Source organism: Lonchura striata, chromosome 1, assembly GCF_050655825.1.
Source record: "Lonchura striata isolate lonStrDom1 chromosome 1, ASM5065582v1, whole genome shotgun sequence".
Taxonomy (NCBI): Eukaryota; Metazoa; Chordata; class Aves; order Passeriformes; family Estrildidae; genus Lonchura; species Lonchura striata.
The window spans coordinates 69,182,660-69,209,100 of record NC_140703.1 but is presented as its reverse complement, the minus strand read 5'-3'; the positions used below and the strand labels follow the sequence as shown (position 1 = coordinate 69,209,100).

Sequence of the window (26,441 nt, the reverse complement as noted above, 5' to 3'; positions counted from 1 at the left end):
ATTAACAGCTATTTTTATGTTTCCTTGATAAATAGTTGCTCTGAAAGCAATCCTTTGAGCATTTAATGACTAATTCTTGGTTGGTTCCTCCTAATTAAAAATTGCTAATGTATGTTTCTAGCCACAAGGCGAATGCATGGTTAAAAGAAATGCTCACTTGAGAACCATCTTGTTTTTTAGAAAAGGACAAAGGAAAAACTGGTGCATGTCCTTTCCCTTTGTGGTCAGGAAGTTGGGCTGAGTAAAAACCCTTCAGTAAGTAGCCTTGTATTGACCAATTTTTTGTTTCATTGTGTCCTAAGTGTTGAAAGTGAAGAACTGTGTTTCCCAGAGCTGCTGACCAGATTTGCACAGTTTTGAAGCCACTACTGTCATTATCCTTTGTACTGGCCCAGGCTGTGTTTCTCAGCATATGGACCAGGGAGTGGATGGCCCTTTCACTTAAAGAGAGCTGTGTGTGGTTTTCCTGTGAGAATCTCTAATGCTGTAGGTTTTACTTATGCCATCTCAGTGGGTAGAGAGTAACAACCTCTGTATTACCAATCCAGAACCTTTATAAAGTAAAAAATTATATTACAGAAATGAGATGGGAGGGGAAATGTTGTGTGTGTCTGATTTTCCCATTAGACACTAGTTCTGATGTTACTCTTTAAAATTAGTGTTATCTGGTACCAGGAAAAGGGTGATTGATCACCCAAGGTGGGAAGCTCTTCAGATATTAATTAAATATTTTCTGCAGGAAAAAGAAAATTTTTTAAATGCTTTTGAGCATGATATATGTCATTTGTATTTTGGAGAACAGGTCTTTGTTTCTGCAAGAGAGGAACTGTTTAATTTGTGCAACTAAATTGCAGATACAAGTACACTCAGTAGGAAAGAAAAAATTATAGCTTGTTGTATTTTCTAATCTTGACATATTTTTTAACAACTTGTTAACTGGAAGGGTTTTTTAAATGAACTTACTTTATTATCCCCTTGACAGTGTTTTCTCTGCTAAGTTCTCTGAATTTTGTTCCTATATATGTATGCAAACATCCAGGCAACATCAATCTGCAGCCTTTAAGAGGTAGCTGTAATATTCTTGGATGTGTTCCCACAGTATGAAGTTGTTTCTTTGTACAAGTTTAATCTGAAGGCACCTGTCCAACATAAATAATAAAGAGTGTTCTAAAAATACTCAGTGAAGGAATTAGGTGTGTACTGGAAATACAGTCTTCTGAATAACCAATTACAGCTTTTAGGAAGAAACAACCAGAGGGAACAGTTTGTAACAAAAGAAATCCTTTGAATTGTAGGTGATTTTTTCTTCCTGTGGTGATTTGGATCTGATTGAGCACCAGACGAGCTTGGTCTCTTCAGAAGACGGAACGAGGGAGCAGGAGAACATGGATGATTCAAACAGTGAACAACAATTCAGAGTCTTTAGGGACTTTGATTTCCTAGATGTTGAGCTGGAAGATGGGGAGGTACAGTATATTTTCTCTGAAACAGCTTTTTTCTTAAAACACTTTTATACTGCTTCTGCTAAACACTTCTTGTAACATAAAACTTTAACTGTGTAACTATAAATGTACTTTTAACTTCAGATTATTTATGGTCTTCACTTACTGTTTATTTCAGTAGCGTAACAGTAAAAAGGCTACCACACCCTTCCTTTCTGGGTCTACTTCAGGAAACACTGCAAAACTGGTAGTGGAAAATAAAGCCTCTGTTCTAGTACCTTTTTGATGAACTTACTTACTTACTTTTAAATGAACTTATTTTATATACAGTTTGTAAAGATCTAAATTGTTAAGAATATATATATATATGTATGTATTTGCTGATTAAAAATGTATAAAATTAAATGGTTCCAAATCTGTTGGTTCATACGGAACCCTCTGAAACATTAATTCAGGCCTTCAGGCTGCTGTTATTCCTGCAACTGCCGATGAAATCACTTAGAGATGTACCTTCCACTCTGCTGAGGTGTCTGTGATTTCATCATTTCATGCAGGAGCTACACAAAATCCTGAATCCCAGATCAAGTCATGACAGGTGAAGGCTGTCAGCTCACCTTGAGCTGAAACTGCTGAAGGAAAAAATTTGAATAACTGATAAATTTTTGGGGGCTACACCCTTTAACTTTGCTAGTATCAAACTGGGGTATTTCCTTCTATTTGATCAGGAAAGACCAAAAATTAATACCTGTTGCCAAACAAGTCTAACAATTTTGTTGATGTTTAAAAGTTTAGAAAATTGTTAGTTCTTTTCAAGGACTTAAGATTCAGATGTCTTAATTGTGGCCTTGTTTTTAACATGAATTCTCTCAGTCATCACTCTTAGCCCTGAGAAGAACATGTATACAGGAAGAAATATTCCTTTTTCTACCTATTTATATTACAGTAGTAAAATAATTTTAAGATAAATAGAACCATCAGATGTCAACTCATGTACATCTGATTTTTTTTTCCAATTAAGAGAAAGGATGAATGAATGGGAAAAAAAAGTCAGGAATTTCTGTATCAAAATTAATAGTCTTGGCTCAAAGATGCTTATGACTTTGCTAAGGAAAAAAACAAACAAGCAAACCAAAGGTAAAAGAAAAAAAAAAAACACAAAAAAAAACCAAAAACACACCTGAAAGGGTAGTTGGCAGCAATGGTTGAAAGTGCATTAGACAAATATTGAAGGAACTTCAAGGTTCCAAACAAGGATGAATGATAAAACAATAATGCCAGGTTGTTTGGCAAAAATACACTGGCTTCAGTAATATCTGTGTCTTTAATGCTTTCAAGATATTACAAGGATGTAGGACTGCAACTTTGACTGAAGATCATAATATTTTGGCCACTGAAATTCAGGAATTTGTCATTACTCTTCACCAGTTAAAATTATGTAGGGCATATATATAATTGTGCACAACAGTTTCTTTTAAAGTAAATTTATTGTCATGGACTTTGAGTCTGCAAAGATTTTTTTATACACGTGGTCAACTTCAAGACTGAGGCCTATATCAGTTGATATCCTAATAGTCTTAAGTTGGTCATGAAACACACACCAAGTTTTCTCTAGTTTTACATGAAGTAAAATTAAAAATGTTGAGTTTCACTTAGTGTTTTTTAAATTGCCATGGATTGTGTTCCAAAGTTTAGTTCAGACTTAATACTGTTTTAAAAATAAACTTAGACCTCATGTAAAAGGCTGCTTCTCTAATGACTTAGTTGAAACTGTAATATTTACATAATATCTGAGTGTGGTATATTCATAAAGATGAAAAAACAGTGTTAGAAAATTAAAGCTAGCAAGAGCAATATCAGTCCTTCAAAAAAATGCATATGATTTTAAGAGGCCAGTGATGCTTGGAACATCCCCAAAACACAAGGTATACTTGTTTGAAATTTCTAAATATACGAAAGCAAGAAATAGTTATTTTCAGACTTAAAAGGTAGAGTTGAAGTTTCTGTGGTAATATTTGTTAAAATTGTAGGCAAATGTTTATCTATGATGTTTTTGATGCAGTGATTTTACATAGATTCTTTCTATTTGTTTTTCTATCTGTTATATCTGCTACCCAGGAGCTTCAGGTAAGAATGCTACTTGAACTCAGATGTGCCAGCATATGTTATGCCTTCTTGCAAATTTGTATTGTAGAATAACATCATAATTTTGCTGTTGCCTCCCCCCTTTAGTGTGGGTGTAGGTGAGTGTGTGTGTGCACGCTTGCATTTTTGACAGGTGCTTCATTTTTTGTCTTGTATTAGAAATACTTTTGAGGTCTTTTCCAAAAATTCTGCTTCATTTTAAGTTTGTTTTTAACATGTTCAACAGTCTTCACAAATTTAAAATATCTTAATTCTAGTATCAGTGTTTTTCAAACTGAGCCCTTTCTCCTTGTGATATCTTTGTGCATGATTAATGTGTAGAAATTTCATTATCTATAGAGTTTGGGCCTTTTGTTATTAGGGGCACCTTATATTTAATTTCTACCTTTTCTGTTGTGGCATATTGTCTCCTGTTAGCATCTTGCTAAAGCTGATGTCTGAGACCTCTTAAGACAGTTTATATTATTGCTATCAGACTGAATTTAATTGGATAAATAAATTATTTTCTACAGCCTAACTTAATACAGCTGTATTTTCCTACCAACTTTGCTAGACTCATTTACCCTATGAGGAAAACTGAAAAGACACATGAGTCATTGCCAGTTTGGGACCTAAATTTTAAATTTATCAGTGTATAGAGAGTACTGAAATATTAGAGAATTTAATGAGTTATACAAATAATACAGGAATCACCAACCACAGAATTTTACATATCTGTTTCTGATAGTTTGTAAATCAGTTATTATGCAAACACAACTCCCAAAAATATTTGTCTCAAAATGCCTGTGCTGTAAGAGATACATCCATATGGAAATAGTGCTTTACTGTGTAGTTCTACAATGCTTCTGCATACACCCTGCAATATTTGAGTGTTTCCATTAACTTTGCAAAATTTGTCTACACAGTAAGGATGAAAAACTTGTGTGAAAGAGGTTTTGCATGATTCTTACTGCCTCTGTGGAGTAGCCTTACTGCTCTCCCCCACATAGGACTACTTTCCCTTCTGTCTCTCCTTTTCCCTGGGCTGTTGTAAAGTTTGAAGTAGCTGCAAGGGCACATCTGCTTCTTTACCAGGTGGGTAAAGGAGGGTGGTGACTATAGGAAGTTCTATGTGGTACCTGCTCACTGCTGGCCAGACACACTCATAACGTGACTGTTTTCCTCTGACTTGATGTGTACCACTGGTGACTTTTCAGATGGGAGATGGCTTTGCTCCTGCTATAAATAAAAATGAACAGCCTCTCAAATACATCTTTGCTCTTTCTTGTTAACTGTGGCAGAAAGATTGCTAAATAGACTATAAAAACAACTCCATCTTCATAGACACATGCTGACCTCTTGTTTAAATTCAGTGTGGTTCTAGGTGCCCCTGTAGCAAACTTATACTAATCAAAATGCTATGGGTATTTGAGTGATAGCATTTCATCTCTTTTACCCTCATCCCTCACTTTTAATTCACTCCCTGTTCTAACTGCATGCCCTGGAAGTGTCCCTTTTATTTTTCTTCTTTTTGCTGGCTTCCTTCTTTAAGGCACTGTAGAATAAAACTGCAATAGGAAATATTCCCGTAGACATGGACTGCTAAATTTACTGATGGCTTTACTAGGCATCATGAGGATAAGGGTGTGATGATAGTCATCTTTGCTTGCTTGCTTATTTATGTCATTTTGTCATTTGTTAGTTCAGTAATTGATGTGTTTGTTGAGGATGTCTAATTGCTACATGTGTCCTCCAGCCTTTGAGGGGGAGGATGGACAACCGAATAATTTGTTAAAATAAATAGCTTGGAACGGAACAGTCATTTTTATAATTTAAAGTTTGATGTGTTCTGTTAGATGTGTCAGATGTGCTGTGTTCTCTTTCCACACAATACTACCATGTGATAACAGTCCCAGGATGAAAACACAGAGTTCTTCCAATAATGTATCAGGCTTCATAACAATTTCATCTTCATTTTCTCTTCATTGTAGTGCTTTCCTTAATTTTAAATGTTATTGTGAATTGCAAGGGTTGTCTTTTTCCTTAAAAATATTTGTTTCTATTTTCATCATATTTGTTCATGAAACGGTGAGCTTAATGTCATGAAAGTGAACTTTCCCTCCTATTCAAATTCCACAGTCCATTGCATTAAATGGTAATGATGCAAAATAAGGTAAATTTGTGCAAGTTTGTTGATTGTTAAGGAGGTAAGATTGCGATTTGATTCATTACACTTTATGCAGTTTGGTCCCCATTCAGTAAATGTCTGAGTAGTCCCAGAAGAGCATCGCTCAAGTGTTTAAAATCACAACTCTGCTTATAGGACCTTACTGAACTGGGACTTCTTTCTCAGTCACTGCACTGATCATAATTTTGATCCACATAAACCCAGGAAATAATCATAATCAGTTATTTGATAATAATAATATTTTTAGGCAGAACTAATTTTTTTTTTTCAAATTAATATTTAAGTATCACTTTCAGCTTAAATTCACACCAATTGACTTACTTGTTTAAGAGCATTGTAACTTACAGAGTCTTGTTTAAAACAGGCAGCCCTGAACCTTAAAAGGAAACATTTTTTGTCTATAAATTTCCTTCCCATGCTGATGCAGAATTGAGGGCTTTCATCTAGGTAAAATACCCAGAATACTTCTGGGGAAACCTTTCTTGCTGTGCAATCCCCTTTTGCCTCTGGAGATCCATGGCAGGAGCAGTTGTGGATGTGGTCCTGCATTTGCCAGAGAGGAACATGGCAAGACTTAGGAAGGGAATGAGAAGTTATTGCAGTCAGGGTAAAGGCATGCAGTCCACTGGAAAATATAGAAAGTAAATAAATGGAAATGGGGTGGAAAACTAATTACCATTTTTATACATGAAAGAAATCAAATTATCTTTTTATCAGTTCAGCAGCCTAACAAATTGTTACACAATTTGCTTAATGCACTCAACTTTATGTAACTGTGTGTAGGATCTGAACTGGAAGTCTGATAAATATAAAATGTTTGGTCCATTTGACTATGTCCGTTTCAAAATGTGAGATCACAGGCAATGCTTATCAGGCTATTCCCAAAATATAGTTTCAAATAATTCAAGTTGTTTCAAAAATAAGCAATATGGGCCTAGAATAAGAGTTTAAAAGGTGTGCTACTTAAGGTGTTATATTTTTTTGTAAAGCAAGGGTTTGTTCAAACCTACTCACCATTCTGGTTATATATAGAAAGCAAAGAATCTAAAATCTTTAACATAAGTTTTTCAATTGAACCATTGGTATGAATTGTGCTTCTAATACTTCTAAAAATCATGAAAAAAATCCTTTAAAATTGCTTTCAAACTTTTCCTTTGCGTGTCACTGCTCTACCGGTATTGAGGAGTATGTATATATGGACTTAACAAAACAAATTCTTAAATTAGCAAATGCATGAAAAATATCTAATATTGAAAACACTGAGTGTTCATTTAACTGCCATTTCCATGCTTCTGCTCTTATCTTCAGTGGACAAGCAAAATAATGCTCATTTCAAGTTTTTACAATATTTTTACATAAAAATATTTCTGGAGCTAACTTTGATCAAGTGTTAGCATATGATTAGTTTTATATCAAGCAAGCTGACCCTCTGTCTGATTTCAGGGTGAGAGCATGGACAACTTCAACTGGGGAGTGCGCAGACGGTCCCTGGACAGCCTGGACAAGTGTGACATGCAGCTGATGGAAGAGAACCAGCTCTCAGGGAGCACACCCAGCCTGAACAAAATGAACCATGAGGACTCAGATGAGTCATCAGAGGAGGAGGACCTGACCACGAGCCAAATCTTGGAGAACTCAGACCTAGTAAGTTGCAAACTTAAAATTTAGGAAAAGATAGGGTGGTGCATTTAAATAAGCTGGGCTTTTAGTTTCCTCTGCCCAGGTGCAATCTAAGGAGCAGAAGTTGATGAATACATTTTCCCTTATTTGCAAAGGTAAACAGGAATTTTAATGCAAAGTTTGAAACACAGGAATCATCAGATCTCACATAGTTTACTATGGGACAATTTTTGACAAGTGATAATAATAAATCTTTATGATGTATTTAATGCTTAAAGAAATAGAACAAGACTCCAGGTTGGTAAGTGGTTTCAGATTTTCATTGTTCACTTCTGGGGGGGCTTTTAATAAAATTTTTATGACAGAAATATTGAAAGGGTTGTGTCTATATACGAATTAAGAGTGCCACTGTCACTTCACTGTAAGACACTCTGTTTTGCATGTTCATGAAAGTAGCATGTGGTAGGGTAGCTGTATATTCAGTTCTTTTGTGCTTTTGTTGTCTTTTAAACAGATTATAAATCTTTCCCCATCTGAGGATGCAAATCATATTGACTCACTTTCTACATCATGTGACACAACCTCAGCAGACCCTCATCATTTTAACATGGGAACATCCAGCTTTGATGTGTCTTTGCCTGGTATGAATAATCTCCAGGTGTCTGAAGGACCCAAGGTGAATACATTTTTTTCTTTCTTTTCCCACTGGACTGTATTTTATGTAACACTGTTAAAATTTCTTTTGCTTATACTTCATAGTTTGATCTGTTAAATCAAGTACATTCTGGCTTCCTCTGTCTAGTGTCATAGTCCAGTACATTCATGCACTACTTCACTTGCTACCATTTCCTTTCTACTTATACTTTCTTCATTAAGAGATTTTATTTATTGTTTCTTAAATATATTGCACTACATATGCACCAAAATACTACAAGCCCATCAGAAGACAAGTTCATGAACTGGCTACAACTCCAAGGCAATATTCTTTTGTTTTTCATGCTGCATTAAAGAACAATATGCCAGTTCATGTGGTGGGTGTATGCGTGTATTCTCTGAAATATTTTTGTGTGTGGGAACCTATTGTACAGTTGTGTGCCCTGGATTCAGTACTTGCCTTTTGGCAGACACACAGAAATTTTAAATTCATGACCAAAATGTTAAACCATCCTGGGGGTGGGGAGGCAGGATTTGTAAGGATACACAATCATGTTCAGCACAGTGTATTTCAGAGAACTGTATCAGAAGATGAAGACAAAGCAAGGTTGGTAAATCATTATCAATATGGGGATGGTTCCTTTAATTTTCTGTTCAACAGTAGTTGCTTATGAGAGATGAGGTGAACCTACTCCTTTCAGTGTCTCTCCAGAAATATAATGTAGTTTTGGGGCTGGGGGGTGTGAATTAGTGGCTTGATGATACTGTTGGCTGCTGTTAGTAAAGCTTCTCTGTCATGTCTAAATTGAGTGACTTCTGCAGAAAGAGCAGTGTATGAGACTGGGGCAAAGGAAGAATGTATCTTCTGTAATCACTGGCTTTCATTCTTGTCCTTGCCCCCTCCAAATGCAGCCACACAAAAAATTGATACTGGTAGCACTGCATGTTTCAGAAGGAGTGGAAACTTATGCAGAAGAGGTCACAGAAAAGGAGGTTGGAATTGTGCTGAATATTGAACAAATTGTTTGTGTCAGAAACCACTGCAGTAGGAAGGAAGGATGGGAGGAGGGAAGTGGTTCTAAGGATAGGAAAGGAGAAGAACCTTTCCAAACAGTGGCTGTGGAGAAGGTAAACTCATTATCATTTGTCAAAATGTTGGTAGACAAGTAACCACGTAACAACCATAAACAGCAGAAGTTGGCAGAATTTCAGTTCAGGAAGCAGCAGTCAGAACAGACACATTTGCAGGTGGCAACTGCAGCTGATCTCATGCATCCAGCTGCAGTAGCTGTTGGTGTGTACATTAAGAACTGAAAATCACAGCTTAGGAGATCAGTGTATGTCTGGGGGTTTGGAATCTTTACTGTCAAAATCTCTTTAATGTCCCACGTGCCAGTAGTCATCAAAAATGAAAAGCTTTGAAATAAGTAAGTAAATGAAGAATGTAAAATCAGAGCAGTTTCTTGTGGAGTTAACAGGCAACTTCAGCTAGTCCTGGTACAGATTTGATATTGGTTTAAAATATAGCCCTGGTTACAACTGTTACAAAAATAATTGAATAGGTAAGCACAGAATACCTTATTGGTGGGTTTTTGCCTCTAAGGTATTTTCTTCTAGTGTGCATGCTTCTGTATTTTTACTCAAAATAATTCTAAGTCAATGCAAAGAAGATAGTTTTTAGTCAGAAAACTTGAAACTTACACCTAAATAATTTTTACTTTATTTTATAACACAAAATCTGAGCTCTTTACTCTTTTCCTCTGAATTCTTCTTTTCAGAGAGCTGATGAGGTGTCATCAATGCAAAGGAAATTTTTTTTTTTTTACTTCTTCAGTGATTTACAAAATATTTAGTTGTTGCATCATAAGCAAAACCAAAAATATCTCAATCTTTAAATAGATACAGCAATTGAGAGAAACAACTGATTATGTAGCCTCTTCCTAGATGTTTCAATGCCAAAAGCCACATATTATTGTTAACAGTACTGAATTAGTTAAACTTGTTTTCTATTAACAATAGTGGGATAATTCTGTGAGGGTTACAAAAATTCAGATGATGCTATATTATGTATTTTTCCAGAACTCATATATTTCTGGATGTGTACTACAATCCTCCATTAATATTCAAAGTTCACTTTTCTATTTTTCTTTTGGGGCATCATATTAGACTCCAGTGGGTGGGAGGTGTTTGCTTCCTCTTCCTTCCTCCCTTGCTCTATCCCATCAAAATGTGTTTTCCTCCTACAGTCTCTGTCATTGCAGTGAAGAAACTGTAATGGTTCTTTCAAGCTAATATTTAATATATGAAACTGGTTACTACTCGTTACTTCTTGAATAAGCATGAAACATTTACACTTTTTACCAGGTGCTTTGGTTCCTATTCTGACAATTCAGCCAAATAGCTTGCATTTCTCTTTTCAAGATGGTTTGGGCTCTGATTCATTTAATTCACCCTCAGGAACTTAGGAATATCCCTGGTTTTTGCTTAGAAAACAAAGCAAACCAAAATACTATTCTACTTAATTTCTGATCCTGTCCACTCTGTTACAAGTCTTGTTCAATTTTTACAAATACAAATCCCCATAATTAATCTGTAGGATCCAAGCAGACTTGATAAACTGCGGAGGGCCACTTTTCTCATTTAATTCCACTTGCCACAGATTTCCCTCCCTATTAATTGCCAACACATGTATGTACATGCACATGGGCAAATGTGCACAGAGGTTTGAGCAACCCACTGCAGTCATCCCTACAGGAAGTTCTTTGGATGCTATGGATGAGGCAGACAAAAGCCAAAAGATTAAAGCTGAAACAAAACTTGTTCAGACTAAAAATGCGAGAGAAATTGGAACGTTTCAAAAGGAAATCATGACCTTTTGGTGCTGATAGATGAAAAAGGAAGAAGGAAATTAAGCATAATCCTTTAAATGGCCTGTTAGAATGCTTAGAATTCCCAGTTCTAAACATGCATAGAGTCTTCCAGAGAGTAATTGTTTCCAATATATTCTGAGAGGCTTTAGTACAGTCTTGGACATTATAAAGTGTTAAGAGACAAGGACAGACTGACAGTAAAAACAACGCTATTGTTTTTTCTGAAAAATTACTTTCTTGCTATGTTGCCACATGAATTGGAATCTGAAATTCTTTGCTAGACAAGTTGAAAAAATGCCTTAAAAATAATATTTATCCAAGTCAGAAAGTTGAGCAAATACAGAATTTTTAAAGAAGTGTAAATTGATTCATGTTATTTGTAACCTGTGGCTTTATATCTGTGCAGTTTTATGTGCTGTCAAGTGGGTTTTTTCATTAAATGCTTTCTACTTATTAGAGGAATTAACTAACTAATTTGCTGTTTTCTAAGACATCATCATTCACTCCCCTAGGCTGAAGCTGTACCTGAAGAACAAGATATAGCAGTCCATGAGGATGACCTTTCAGGGTCTACAAATGAACTCCCTGGAGCATTTGAATGCAGTGATAGCCTTAGTCTGGATATGACAGAAACTGAAGAGAAAGCTGACAGGCTGGAACAATTTGCTCTTGCTAGGTACTTTGATGCACTATTATTCACACAAGTTCTTTTACAATGTACAAAACAATGATTGCAAGATGGTAGTTAATGGAATGGATGTTTTAGCCACAGGAGTTATAAAATTCTCATGAGTTTGGTGCAATGAGAAGACAATGCTTTAATTATCTGCATAATTATCACACAATTAAAAAAAAAAAGCAAAACAAAACAAGCTTTTCATTCTAGGAAAAATAAGATACAATATTTATATACATTTATGCAACTAGAGATTATGTATATAATATGGTTAATTAAAATAAAAAGGAGAAATTTTAAAGATTTGCAGGAATGCAGATATTACTTAGGTACCTGTTCAACAGATCAGATGTGTATTCATCCTTCTGATTTCTCATGAAAGAAAGTCTCAGGATTGTTAGAAATCTCAGCTATATGCTCTTAAGGGTGCTTGTGAGTGTGGCTAGACCCCGGTATGTGTTATAAAGAGACTTTAAGATTTTTTTTACATGCCATCTGGAGCTCTCTCAGATTTTGGATGCTGAGTTAGACTGCAGTCAGCCTGTGGAGGGGGAAGGAGAGAGCTTTATTCTCTTGTTAAGTTTCAGCCTTCTTCTGTGAAATGATGGTATAAGAAAACAATTCAAGTGTTTTGTAATAGAGGAAAATAAATCATAATGGCCTGAAGATAGGGATTCTGATTTGGAGGTTTTTCTCATTGTATTCAACATTTTGTCAACCTTCAAAAGTAATTTGAAAATTCATGAATATTTTTAGGAAGGTGCTGTAATTGTTCCTGTGATTTTATCTCTCTGTTACAGCAATTTTTATCTGCCACCTTCTTGGTATTCTCCTTTCATCACCTTTTTCTGTTTTCTTCTTCAGTTTTGGAGATGTTGATCGAAATGCCTCCCCTCCTCCCTCACCTTTTTTTTCCGCCATCCTTGCTGCATTTCAGCCAGCAGCATGTGATGATGCAGAAGAAGCCTGGCGCAGTCACATCAACCAGCTCATGTGTGACTCTGATGGCTCCTGTGCAGTTTATACATTTCATGTGTTCTCTTCCCTGTTTAAGGTGAGAAAATAAGTTTAAGATGCAAAATCGTAGTTCTTGTGTGTGGCAATTAGTGTTTCTTGATAGCAGCCCCAGTAATGAACTACTAGATATATAACCCTTGTAATTTTGCATACTGCAGAATTGCTGTACTACATTTTGATGCAGCATTGTCTTCTGTGACCAGTTTTGTCATGAAAATACTGTGTATCTCATACTTGCAGGTTTGGACGTCAGGTTGCAAAATATGGGTCCACTTAAAAGAGTGTTTTCTTTGATACTTTATAAACAGACTGCAGGAACAGTAACTGCAAGAGACAAGGAAATAACCTTTTAAATCTTAAACTATTGTTAATCTGTTCTTTTGTCACAAACTCTGAAATCGGAGTATGTCCATGTAAATGTCAGCATAATTCAATGGTTTGTACCTACAGCTGCCAGCATGTAACATAAATTCCAGAGATTGAAGACTAGAAATACATTTGTCCTTTCTAAAACTGTATGCTTGCAAAGATAATAATCTTGCAAAAAGATAAGAAGAGTCAAATGTACTAGTTGTTCTAAGGAATGATCGTACGGTTTTACCTGTAATTAGTTTTAAAGCCTTTTTTAAATGTTTCTCCTGCAACTGCAGGATGTTTAACATGTTCCAGCAGTGAAAGCAGTAGCCAGGTAACTTTCTGCAGAGTTTAAGTACCTGTGATCTCAGAGTGCACAGTTTTATTAACATTTTATTACCCTAATAACAAATACACAGTTTCAAGATCTTTGCATACGTCTAAGACTAACCTGATACGAAGGAAGCATCCTATAGTATGAATCTCTTCTTCATCATGTGTCCTCTGTGCTCCACTGGAGTTGAATTTCTTATCTACCGGCACACTGTCCTCCTTTGAACATTATGCCACTGTGCACTAATGAATAACCATTTGGAAGAAGGAAAAAACAGTCCTGACTTAAGTGTTAATCCTGTGTTTATTCATGATGTCAGCTTTTCTGTCTTAACCTCAGTCCTAGAATAGCCTTGTCTGAGTATTTAGAGATTTATTTGTCCTTGATTCTCCTCTTTGAAGAGGTGAAAAGGAACTGGTGCCACATTTCTGAAGACTAAATAAATAATGTAGTGAAATGGAAGACCTAAACATTATTTGTAGAGTACCTGTCTAACTGCAAATCCTAGTAATGCACACACTTATTTTGCTGTTGTGCATGCAGAAGATACCCTATTCATTTTCTTCAGTTGATATTGGAGGAGAAAGAAAAAGGTGTTAATAATAGAAAAAAGTCACCATTTTTAGCTGGAGTCACTGCCATATTTTTAATGCATAAAAATAACTTTATTCTTCTTTTCAGTCTCAAAATATAGTAGTATTATTTCCCCCTTTTTTTTTTTTTTGTAAGATCCCAGCTTGTCTGGAATTGTATTTTGTTTGCACTATTAAATTTTACTACTCATCTGCCAACTTTGACTTTTGACCCTCATTAACAGGAAATTTCAGAAACAAGCCCTGTATGTGCTAAGCTTGCAATGCAAAGTACTGCCAAAATACTTGACTGTGAAACAAAATCTTTGTTTGGAGGAGCTTGTCAACTAAATACTTGGTGATGTGAAAGAAGTGTATTTTTCAGGGCACCTACATTTCAGTCCAGTATCAAGTTAATGGTATCTTGGATGCTTGCCCACAACACACTAAACTTGTTTAAAATTCCTGAAATTATTGAATTCCTTTTCCTGTAAATGAGTCAGAGGTTAGAGATTATCTTTACTGCTGCCTCTTTGTATTCCCTCAAATTAAATGTCTTTTAGCAGACCAGACAGCTGCAAAACAAGTAGATTTCAGATCTAGCAAGTGCCTTCCATAATCAAGCCCTTTTGTTATATAAAGTCCCCTTCCCAAGAGAGGAAATCTGAGGTTAAGAAAACTTTCTGAGAATATTTTTTACTATTTACATGGACACAAAGCACAATGACTATATGTAGGTATATATTTATTCATAATATGCTGACAGCCGGTATTACTATTCACAGTAATCCCATTTCATAAAATATATCCTGCATTCAGACCTTGCTTGATAGATTTCAGCCCCTGTAGTTTGCACCCAGAAGGACATAGCTGAGATGAGAATTTATGATAGAACTGTTAGTCAATGTAATTGCAAAATAAATATATTTAGTGAAGTATTATACCTAGATAGCAAAGTACAGTCTCTCACTGTTTCACTCATAATAATTTAAAACACTCTTCATGACCATGATAATTTTAGCTGTAGATTGATTGTTGCTTTTATGAATATCTGAAAAGGAAAGGTGTGGAGGAGGAATCTGTTACTTTTTCTGTAATCTGTCTCCTTCACTGCCTCAGATTTACAAACTCAATCAATGCCCAAGGAGGGCATTGCAGCAACTAAACAGGTTACCCAAAGCCTTGAAGAAGCTCTGACCTTGGAGATTTTAAGACTCAGCTAGTTAAAAGCACATCTGACATGATCTGGGATCAGCAACAGTCGCACTTGGAGCTGAAGGTTGCATCAGATGTTCTCCAGAGGTCCTTTTCAACCAATGTGTCTTGGATTCTCTTTCAAAATCTGTAATTTAAAATTTCCTCCCACTTCTTTGTTCTCAGCTAGGTCTTTTCTGTTGGTTAAGACCAAATCTAGATCTCTTTGCTTTGCCAGGAGAGTTATCAGTAACAGTTTCACAAAGACTTGGCTGAATCTTTTTTTCCAGAAGACATCAAAGTAGTAAATCTCCAGTTTTCACCAGGCCTTATAATTCAGATGATTCTTCTACTTGCTTATAAAAATAATAATTTTTCGGGTTTGGTGGTCATTAGTGATAACTCCTTGCCTCTAACAGACTCAGTGGAGCAGAGAATCTGTACCATGTGCAAAGTGAGGTGTGTAGCACTTTGTTTCTGTGTTGAAGCAAGATGGAAACACTTAGACCAGTACCAGTCTGCCTGGTCCTAACTGTGCTCCTATAGCAACACATATGGGCAGTTGAGATGCTTTTGAGAGAGATTCATAAATAAGTAGTTATGAAATTGATTGGTAAGGAACTCTGTCCATTTTATAAATCACTGATAATGTATAGTCTATGTACAGGGTGAGGGCCTAGTTAGCATTTCAATCCAACAGCTTCCATTATCAATAAAGTCTGAATTCAACTCACCTGATTTTAAGTACTTAATTCCCATGCACCAGTTCAGGAACAGAAACAGCCAACACTTCTACGTCTATCATCTAGACTGGCATTTGGGAAGTGCTTCTCTTCATGAGGCATACTTATGGTACAGGTCCTAACCTACATTCCTCAGAGAAATGCCTTTGGTAACTTGGAATTAATCATACAAAAATGTTGCAAACATTTATTTTTTAAAATATTCACATGTTATTCCTAACTTCTGAGAACTAGGCCTTAGTGAGATATATTTGGGCAGTGAAAACTCCTGGGTATTTATCAAAATAATTGTTTCAGTCAGTGCAAGTTTAATATATTATTTTTGTTCATTATTCACTTTATATATTAGCTACTGAAAAGTGCTAGAATGTTTCTGGAAGACTAGATTGGTTTAGGACTCAAAACATTAAAAAAAATCTGAGAAGAATAATTCCCGGATGCAATGCAGTATTTCTGGAATCTTCCCAAGCACCAGTAAAGTTTTACTAAGAAGGTTCTTCCCACAGGGGAAAACAAAAGGTTTTTTTCTATTTTTCCGTGCTGCTGTTTGGCATTAGAATGTCCATTATATTATGTGATTAGCCACTTGACAGGAATATTAACAAAACAATGCCCGGAATGGGCAGAAAAAGTAATGTGCTGATCAACTCTGTTAACCCTGTAGAGACAAAAATAAAAGCTACCTGTGACTAAAAGGCTTATAAACATTGATTCGTCTTTACAGGAAAGAATGTATTTCAGTAGTAGGTTATGATGAATTCGGTAATTAGTTTCACAGCTGCCCAGCTGTACACTGTCTCCAGCACAATAACTTACTCAGTATCCTCAAGGAGACATTCAATTTTCCACAGAGATGGTCTATTTTACACTTTATTATGCAAAGAAAAACAACCATGCCATTTGTTTACAAAGGAAAGAAGCTCGTACTTGAGTAAATCATGTAATAAACTGTATTTTGCTTTCCAGAATATTCAGAAAAGATTCTGCTTCCTAACCTGTGATGCAGCTAGTTATTTGGGAGACAACTTGAGAGGAATAGGCTCCAAGTTTGTGAGGTCTTCTCAGATGTTAACATCATGTTCAGAATGTCCCACCCTCTTTGTAGATGCAGAAACAGTGAGTATATTCCTTTCAAAAGGTGTGTACTTCATTGCTGTGTGTTATTTTACTGGCTGTTTCACTTTTGATCAGCTCATGAACAGATATGTCAAAAAGGAATTCTCCTATCTTACATTTTTTATCTCTTGTCGGAAACCGTATTTCCATTCATTTTTGTATTATTTTAAGTAAGTAGTGACAGATGGGCAGTATAAAATAATAGACTCATAGAATAGTTATGATGTGTTGAGCCTGTGTGCAGACTCAACCCCAATATAAAACAGATGCTTACTGGACCCAGTTGGCTCCACAAATGAAAAAAAAGCAGCTATTTTTTACATAGTTCAGCATGAAAGATGGTAAAATATATAGTGGTTTCATTTGAGTCAACTGTAATGTGAGGAAGATGCTGGCTGAAGATGAGCCAGCTGTGCTCAGGTGGCCAAGGCAGCCAATGGCATCCTGGCCTGTATCAGCAATAGTGTGGCCAGCAGGACCAGGGCAGGGATTGTGCCCCTGTACTTGGCACTGGTGAGGCCACACCTCAGATTCTGTATCCTGTTCAAGAAGGATTTTGAAGGGCTGGAGCGTGTCCAGAGAAGAGAAATGGATCCAGGGAAGGGTCTGGAGTGCAAGTCCTGTGAGGATAGGCTGAGTGGGCTGAGGGAGTTTAGCCTGGAGAAAAGGAGGCTCAGGGAAGACCTTACTGCTCACTACAACTGCCTGAAAGGAGGGTGTAGCCAGGGTGGTGGGCAGCTTTTTCTCCCTGGCAATCAGTAACAGGACAAGAGAGAACATCAGGTTGTGCCAGAGGAAGTTCAGGTTAGATATTAGGAAAAGTTTCTGCACTGAAAGAGTGTCAAGTATTGGAACAGGATGCCCAGAGAAGCAGTAGAGTCATTGTCCCTGGAAGCGTTGCACCAGGACAGTGTGACATCCCAAAGTGAAGTCTAGAGGTAAAAACTGGCCAAGCGTAATCTTGAGCCCACTTCTGTGGCCATGGAAGTGCTGTGCCTTACATCATCAGAGAGCTGTTCAGAAAAACTGGATAAGCTTTATGTACTTTCCATTTTAGAGGAGTCCTCTGCTAAGTCATTAAACACTGAACAGTTTCAATTTCATGTTACCATAGGTGCAACTTTTTCTGTTTGACTTTTCAGTATAGTATCCTACTTACGTAGATTTTTGCATAAAAGTAAATAATTTTCAGTATTAGTAAATATAAATCTAGGTATTCTTTTGCAGTATTTTTCCTATACCGTCTGCCAATATTTCCATTTTTTTATAGTGACATTTACAGACACTTTGATTTCATTTCTCCAGCTGCTCTCTTGTGGCCTTCTTGAAAAGCTGAAGTTCAGTGTTCTAGAACTGCAGGAGTACCTGGATACATACAACAACAGGAAAGAGGCAACACTCTCGGTATGCTGAATTATGCTCTTGGTCTTGTCTGTCTATTTAGGTTATGTCAAGAAACTGCACATCCGGTCACATCTGTTTAAATTAGAAAAACATGTTTCATATACTGGATTCATTGAATATTTCTTCCTGGACATATGAATCAGAACTAGAAAGTAGCTATTTTATCCCTTAATATTAGAAACAACAGTATCTTTAATATCCCTAGCATCTCTCCTATTTATTCATTAATAATTTTCTTAGTTCATGCCATTTAAATACTAATAGAAATCAAGACTTCACTTTTTTAATTACAGTCAAAGCAAATTATCATCATCTATGGTAATACAAAATGCAATTGCAAATTTTTATTTACATGATCTGCTGTGAAACTAAAATACTGCTTATCTTTCTTTGAATCAAACCACAGATCTTATTAATATTTTCTTTAATTTCTTTCTGAAAACAGTGGCTTGCAAACTGCAAAGCAACCTTTGCTGGGGGCTCACGAGATGGAGTTATTACTTGCCAGCCAGGGGACTCCGAAGAGAAGGTAATGAATGGCCAGTATTATTTCTCTCCCATAAAGTGACATGTGTGTTGTACCTTGTTCTTGAACCCACAAGAGCCTGCTCTACTTACTCCTTGATTCTCTGCTGGGCTTGGGCATGATCCAGTTTTCACACTTCAGGCTTGAAGCTATTGTTGTTGCCTCAGTCCTGGCCACGGGAAATGGGAAGTATTCACAGGAGGTACTTCTGCTGTCCTACTCTAGACAAAGAAGCAGAGCTGACCCTAACCCCGTGCTCTCCCTTTTAGAAAGACAATGCAGCAGCAGTTTTCCACAGTGTCTGAAAATCATTCCTGCTGTACTCTCCTTCCGTGTTACTCCCATTTTATCTTCAGCTGTTACAGTCTCTCTCTGCCCAACAGCAAAAATTGCCTGGTTGAAATACACTTAGATCAGTAGTTACAAAACAATGACTGTAAAATGGCCCACAAAATTATTTATGCTGTAGATAAGTATTTAGAGCTAAGGCAAAATATCTTTTTATCAATTTTTAACAAAAATGTCATTCACACCTGTACATGTATATTCATTTGTTGTTTATGTTTCTTGATTCCAGTTAAGGAATCATATTTTCAGATATCAATACTATCAGCAGTTAATACTGTTATTTGATATACTATGTCATTTGATATACTAAGTATAAGAAACAGATGATATCTTGGTGATGTATAATGAGTTAAGGAATGATGCTTTGTTGGGCTGTTTCCTTTTGGAAGAAAGACAATGGAGGGATGAGAAAAAGGGGGGGCTGGACAGAAGTAGCCAAAATTGGGAAGCAAGCAAACAGCATGTAGAAAAAGTGACGTTTCCTCTTCCCATGTATTTTCACTTATAAAAGCTAATTGCTAGATATTCAGAATACAGACTTGCCTGTTGTAACCATTTTTTCAAAGACCTTGTTTTAATCTTAATCTGGTTTCAGTTTGTCTGTCTTCTCCTCCAAGTCATGTTACTTTTTTCTGTCTTTATCTTAACCTCTCTTTCCCATCTCAATGTATTTGTCTTCTTGTCTTTAAACTCCCTTGATTTTTGTTTTTATATGCCATTTTCCAAGAATCCCAAATCCTTGCCACCCCTGCATTTTGGCTTCCTTGACTTTATTAGCAAATCTAATTTTCTAATAAATCCTCTGGCTGCAATCATAGGCAGTGGGAAAATTGTTCAATCTTCCCCCACCTAGCACTGGCACCATCAAAAGTTAGGCCCTTTCCAGTGCATTTAAATAAGACACTGTCTCCTCTGTGATTGTGATGTTGTGCAAGGAAGTTACAAATGAGCTATGCTGAAGTCTAAAAGAAGAGACCTGGAACACATAACACTGCCTCTCCTTCAACAGGGAGGTGGAGAGGCAGGCACTAATGGGATGAGCATGGGCATTCCGTTCCCTCTCATGTACAAACACTCTGAACAGTGACTTCAGACTCTAGTGTTACATACCTTGCTGTGGACAGCTTAATTCATCCTCTTCATCTCTCTTTTGGAAATGCATAGAATGGTATGGAGAATTGACACACTTTGCTGATCAACTGCATTGTTTATTTTTTGAAAAAGCAAATAAATAACACTAGTGAGAAGGAATAACCTGTGAACTGAACTCATATAGCTGGCCTAAACACATCTGAAAGTAGTTTTATAACTAGGTGTTCTCTGTTTCAGAATTAAATGTGTGTTTTGTGAAGCCAGGGTTGGTATTTATATTCCTTATCAGACAGGCTGAAGAGTTTCTCCTTCCTTCACAAGTCCTGGTTTCTCTCCATCATTATTCATTCAGGTCAAAATGCATTATTCCTTGGAAGCTGACAGGATGAATAGTCATATTTCTTTTCTTCCCCTGCTCATTCACCTCAACTGAAGTAGCTTTTCCCAAAGGAACAATCTGTTTATTCAATGAAAGTGTAATGGGAGGAAGAAGCCAGGGAAACTGAGGAAATGCAATTAGGAAGAGGCAAGGAAAAATTACTCCTAGACTAGAAAGTATTTGTTTCCTTATCTTTCCTTTCCACTTCTCCCTCAACATGAAAGGCTAAAGAAACTAATACTTGTAGGGGGGAAAAAAATCTGCCTTGCAGTAACAGTCACAAGGGAACCTGCCCAAACTCTCAAACTCATTAAGGTTTAGTCTAGTGCCTGAAATTCTGCTAAAAACTTCTGTCCAAAAAAAAAAAAAACCACAACTGTGTCACCAAGCACAAAACCAGGATACTCCTGAAAAAGGTTCAGAATTAATGGTAAGGAAAGAAAAGCAACAGCTTGTTCTACAGAAGGCAGAGATCTTAGATTCTTAGAACTCACCTGGTAAAAAGCTTGAGGGGAATACAGACCACTTTACAGATGAGACAAATGTGAGACCAAATTCAGCATTGTCACAAGAGGTTGCATCACAAATGCCTCCTGATGCTGGTGACTAATTTGGCACAATTTCTCTAATCAGATCTTATTTCAAAATAATTGCACATGATTTGTTGACTATTGTTACTGAAAATGGGCAAAGGCAAAAATTGGCTTATTCTGACATTAAAGAAGCTTGAAACAGAAGTTGTGTAGGTCAGCTGCTAGAGCTAGCAACTTTTCTGAAATTGTGTAAAAGTGTCATGTCCCAGGATGTCTTTCCCCTGCCTTATCATTGCAACAGATTACATGATTTGGATGTGTCCGATTTGTAAGCTTTGATGCTACTTTGAGCAACAGAGTCTCGGTGACATAGGAGTCAGTTTACAGACAAAAGCTAATTGCACATGCCTTTGTGTTGTCTGTCCAGGTGTTAGTCTTAGATGAGTACAGTTATCAGTACATTCTTCAGCCTTATTAAGAAAGGAGTTTTATAATCTAGTAAAAGACTGGGTTGTTTGGTTTCTCTGTTTACTCTTCTGGAAAAACTGTATTTGGAAGACCCTCTTTTTCTTGTCAATTAGCACTGCTAATTCAAATAAGTATTTATTTCCCAATGAGACATTCAGTTTACTCTACAAGTCCAAAGTCAGTACGTGCCTTTCTCAAACCTTCCTCACCACAAGCTAATGAATGTGGGCTTTGCAAACTCTGTTAATGGATATTTAAAACAAGATGCACCCCATAAAAATTTGTCCCCAGAAGTCAGAATATAACTGCTGCTGTGAGTTTCCCTGTGGCTAAAGGTACAATCACTCTAGGCCACCAATAGGGCTGGAGGTGTACCCATTGGGACCACAGTCATCTGGAGCTGAGCTGAGATACAGTAAAGCTCAAGGCACAGTGAGACCACTGTCAAGCAAGAAATTCTTAATAGTCAGTTATCTGACTGTTGTTTGACAGACCCATTGTTTGACAATGAGGTAAAATTGGCCCAGGTAGGCAGCATTTCAAAGGGAGAACACAGCTATGTGTAGATTTCCCCATGCAGAGTACTTTCTACTGTCTTTCAAGTCTGGTGGATATTCAAGAATGTACAGCAATGCTGTTCTCTCTATCTCTGGTATATATTCAAGTTTGTGTATATATTCAACTTCCTAGATAATAGAAAAAAGTTCTCTCTGCTGACATGTTAAGACAAATAAAATACCTTAATAAAATGTGCTTGCATTTAATAAAGCCTTGCATGCAGTGGTTATTTTGTTATGCTGGGGCTCTCCTGTGCCAGTATGTGACTGAAGACTGAAGTAATTATGTAACTGTCATCTCTTTTCAATATGTAAAAATGATTCCTTAAAACAGCAAGATCTAAAAATTAGTGCCTTCCTGATCTGCTAACAGCACAAAACAGTAATTCTAGGAATAAAAAACTAAATCAAAGTGTTGCTGCTAGGGAGTGTGTCCTCCTTAGATGCTGCATTTACTGGGTGTTTAAAGAATTGTGCAAATGAGCCAAGTACTCTAAACATTTGGTATTTTCAGCTGCCAAAACCACTCATTGTGTAGTGTCTATCAACTAGTCTAAAACACTTCCTTTAAGAATTAAACCAGAAACTGAGAAGTGTCAAGGCTACGATCATTGCACCTGAGCCCTTGCTGTTGTGGAATATAAGAAATATCACTTAAACCAGTAATTGACCTCTTTTCAACTTCCAAGAAATCCTTCATTTTATGCTGAAAGGGAGAGGAAGTTACAATCATGATTTTGGAGAGCAATATGGAGCTGAGCATCAGTAGCTCAGGGAAATTTTGTATCCAGTGTTTTATTCCAGAGAAGAAGGGGTTTTCATGTAATGTGAAACCCCTTCCTCACCCCTTTTTTTTTTGCTTGCCCTGGTTTTGGAAGCAGTACAGAGGAGACAGTGTTTTCTGGCAAAAAAGACCATGGAATTCACTTATTTGCTGCTTTCGTGTCCTTCTTCCCCTCTTCTTTAAAGTAAATTCCATGGCAAATTAGAAATTATATATGGATTCCAGTACTTTTGAAAGTCTAAGTGAAACTTGGTGGCATGCTAAACTTCAGAGTAGCTTAATAGAGACAATAAGATTTGAAAAACACAAGCCAGCACACCTGTGAGTTTAGTGGAACACAGTGATCTGTCTGCTCTTGTCCTCCTTTTATCTTGAATTTAGCTTTATAAAGCTTCATTTATGTGAACTGCATAGCAGCCAAGATATAAAAGGGTTTTGTTAAGAGTACTAAATAGAAGAAGAAACTATTCAAGCAACATTAAAAGAAAAAAAATAAGCATCACAAGAGCTTAAAGCTTAGTTTGTCATGATATTATAGAAAAGTAGTGCAGGGTTTGGGGCAACACTTTTTATATATATTTTTTAATAGTAAGGCAAATGTAAAGAAAACAGACTGAAATGCTATGTCAGGCTCATCAAAATTAATATTATTTCACATTCCTGTGTTTCTGCCTTTGTATTGATGGTAAGGTAAATAATTTTAATAAGAATTCCATATGCTTATGTGTGCCTATGCACTGACATCAGGCTGCAACAGGGCAGATAAGGTTGTGTTTGTTACTTACAGCATTTACATGATGACTCTCTTAATGTAAAATGTAATGAGATTGTAATATTTATAAAATAAGAAAAGCTACATTAAGCGAACACAGAGTGCAATTGTTAGCTCTTAGCAAAAAGGAACACTTCCATTTCAAAGAGAGCACTTAGTCCCCTAAACTTTGAAATGCTAATGTAAGTCAATTAAATTTTTTATTGTTGTTGGAACAGGACTTGCACTGACATTTTAATAGCCTCAGAATTATAAACCAGTGAATCATTACTGGTGAGAGGAAGGAATACAAGGCTCAGCTTGTGGCATTGCCATGAAGTTAAACAAAACTGGCATTTTCCACATTTTTTTTCTGATAGTAATAACTTGAAAGTTATATGCAAAACATTTCCATTATAATGTGCCAAGTAATAAGCCCAGCAGCCATAAAACTTATCCTGCCAATTTCATTAGATCTATTTGTCAAAAAAATAGAAGTATTTTTAAACAAGAATGTTTAGAAATAACAAAGTTCAGTTTTGTTCATCATTTGAAAATCATTCCTAATTTTTTTTAGTACTTTGCAATATGAGCTCTTTTTAATAAGAAAAAAATTAAATAAAATTATTATTTCAATAGTTTTCTAACACTGTTTCACTGTAAGTTCTTTAGCTGCTGGGTGGGATAAATCTAAACTAATAATTCTGAAGATCTAGCTGAGGATATTTAGACTGGAATTTACCATTAGAATTAAAGCTTGATTTTATTAAGAATGCTGTGCATGTTGAATGTGATATTCCAACCAATTATCAGGTTGAGGCAAGCATTGCTAATACTGCTGATAAATTATGCTGTTACAGATGGGCTGTGCTTCCTATTGCATGCATTACACTGACACTATACTTTCTTTCCTTTCCTTTTCTCCTGTGCCATGCTTGCTGTGTAGCAAATGGAATCTCTTGCAGTAAGTTGAAGTTCTTTCATATTTTTTGTCCATCTGTAGATGGACTAATACACCCCAATTCTACTGTTTTACTTTTAAGCATGTTTCCTTTTTTGTTATAATTTTCCCATACAATACGTGGTTCTAAATGCAGTGACTAAAATAATTTACTAACATGTTTTGTGAAATCAAAAAATATTGTGCCAAAATTTTGACACTTTCATATGCTGTTTCAAATGGTCATTTACATACATTCTTACAAATCAAACTTCTGAATTGATGTAATGTGCTGGGGCAGGAAGCATTTTTTTGTTATTTTAAAATCAATTATTTTCCATTTTTCCTAGTGAAAACTACAATTTATAGTTGGAAGTTACATTTCAAATGGGTTTTGCATATATGTTGATGAACAATTTCACCACTATTGGTTTCTAATACTTAAGAAGATCAAAAATTTAGTTTCTTGATACAATAATTAAATATTAAGTGAGTCAAATTAGAACCATTCATTTGACCTCTGTTTTCATTCAGTTTAGCAGCCAGAAGGGTGAAACTGAATTGTTGTTCTCCAAGGACTGAAAAAAATCCAGTGTTAAAAACGATAATGAGATGCGTTTTTTAAAACGATGTTATGCTTATTTTCAGTTAATTATTAATTCCCTGACAGCTCCAACTCTATCTGTATGTAACTGCTACGTAGTGCTGCCAGGTCTCCAAAATTTGAATAGAGTGAATTTGATCCCTGCTGGGGAGCCTCAGGCTGTGTCTCTACTTGGGAGCTAAACAGGACCAGGGAGGAAGCGAGTGTCCCTGGGCTGGCACTCGCTTGGGTGAGCGGTCAGCACCTTCCCTGGCTGGGCCACCAGCCAGCTCCTGACATGCCCAAGCATGGTTTGAGAGAAGAGAGAAGCCAGAGCTATCTCCAGGAGGCTGTATCTAAACAATCTGTCTTTATTTTGGGAAGAGAATGGTTGGCCACACCATCACAAATTTGGCAGTGCTCTGTGCCCTTCATTACCGAGAATGGCACCTGGCATGTTTATTTCTCTGGCAGTGTTCCTCATGCCCTGTCTCTTTGTTTTGAAAGGCTTTGTCCCTGTCCACAAGTCAGTTTTGCCCTAGCACATCTGCTCCTTACCACAGATCTGCTGGGCCTTCTTTCTGAATTTGTCGGTCTTTGCTGTCATATCCAGTCTGGTGGGATCATAGAATGGTTTGAGTTGGAAGGCACCTTAAAGATCATATAGTTCCAATCCCCCTGCCATAGGCAGGGACACCTTCCACTAGACCAGGTTGCTGAAACAGCCTGGTCTTGAACACTTACAAGGGTAGGGCATCCACAACTTCTGTAGACAGTGTGTTCCAGTGCCTCACTACCCTCCACATAAAGAAATTCTTCCTAACATCTAATCCAAATCTCTTGTCTTTTTGTTTAAAGCTACTGCCCCTTGTCCCACCACAATCTGCCTTTGTAAAAAGTTGCTCTCTATGTTTTTTATGTGCCCTTCTAAGTAATGGAAGGTTATTATAAGCCCTTCCTGGAGCCTTCCCTTCTCCAGGCTAAACCTTCTCAGCCTGTCTTCACATGAGAGGTGCTCCTGATGCTGCCCAGGATGTGGTTTGCTTTCTGGGTTGTGAGCACACACTGCTAGCTCATGATCAGCTCTTCATCCAGGAGAACTCCACAGGGCTGCTCTCAATGAGTTCCTCTCCCAGTCTCGGCTCATGTCTGGAATTGCCCCAGCACAGGGGCAG

At 36.7% G+C, this 26,441-nt stretch overlaps 1 protein-coding gene across 16 annotated transcripts in view; it reads left to right on the top strand.

Moving 5' to 3' along the window:
- FRY (FRY microtubule binding protein) overlaps positions 1-26,441 on the top strand; it is a 221,956-nt gene that overhangs the window by 190,167 nt on the left and 5,348 nt on the right. For 12 of the 16 annotated variants that reach the window (XM_085579499.1, XM_085579492.1, XM_085579463.1 and 9 more), the window contains 10 exons: positions 181-255; positions 1,296-1,466; positions 7,195-7,395; positions 7,886-8,047; positions 11,408-11,571; positions 12,436-12,625; positions 16,752-16,901; positions 18,207-18,305; positions 18,751-18,834; positions 24,690-24,707. In XM_085579499.1, coding sequence (XP_085435625.1) covers positions 181-255; positions 1,296-1,466; positions 7,195-7,395; positions 7,886-8,047; positions 11,408-11,571; positions 12,436-12,625; positions 16,752-16,901; positions 18,207-18,305; positions 18,751-18,834; positions 24,690-24,707 — 1,314 coding nt within the window. Of the gene's footprint in view, positions 1-180; positions 256-1,295; positions 1,467-3,557; positions 4,830-7,194; positions 7,396-7,885; positions 8,048-11,385; positions 11,572-12,435; positions 12,626-16,751; positions 16,902-18,206; positions 18,306-18,750; positions 18,835-24,689; positions 24,708-26,441 lie in introns of those variants that run through there. The other 4 variants (XM_085579452.1, XM_021541955.4, XM_085579514.1 and 1 more) reach the window with 3 other exon arrangements.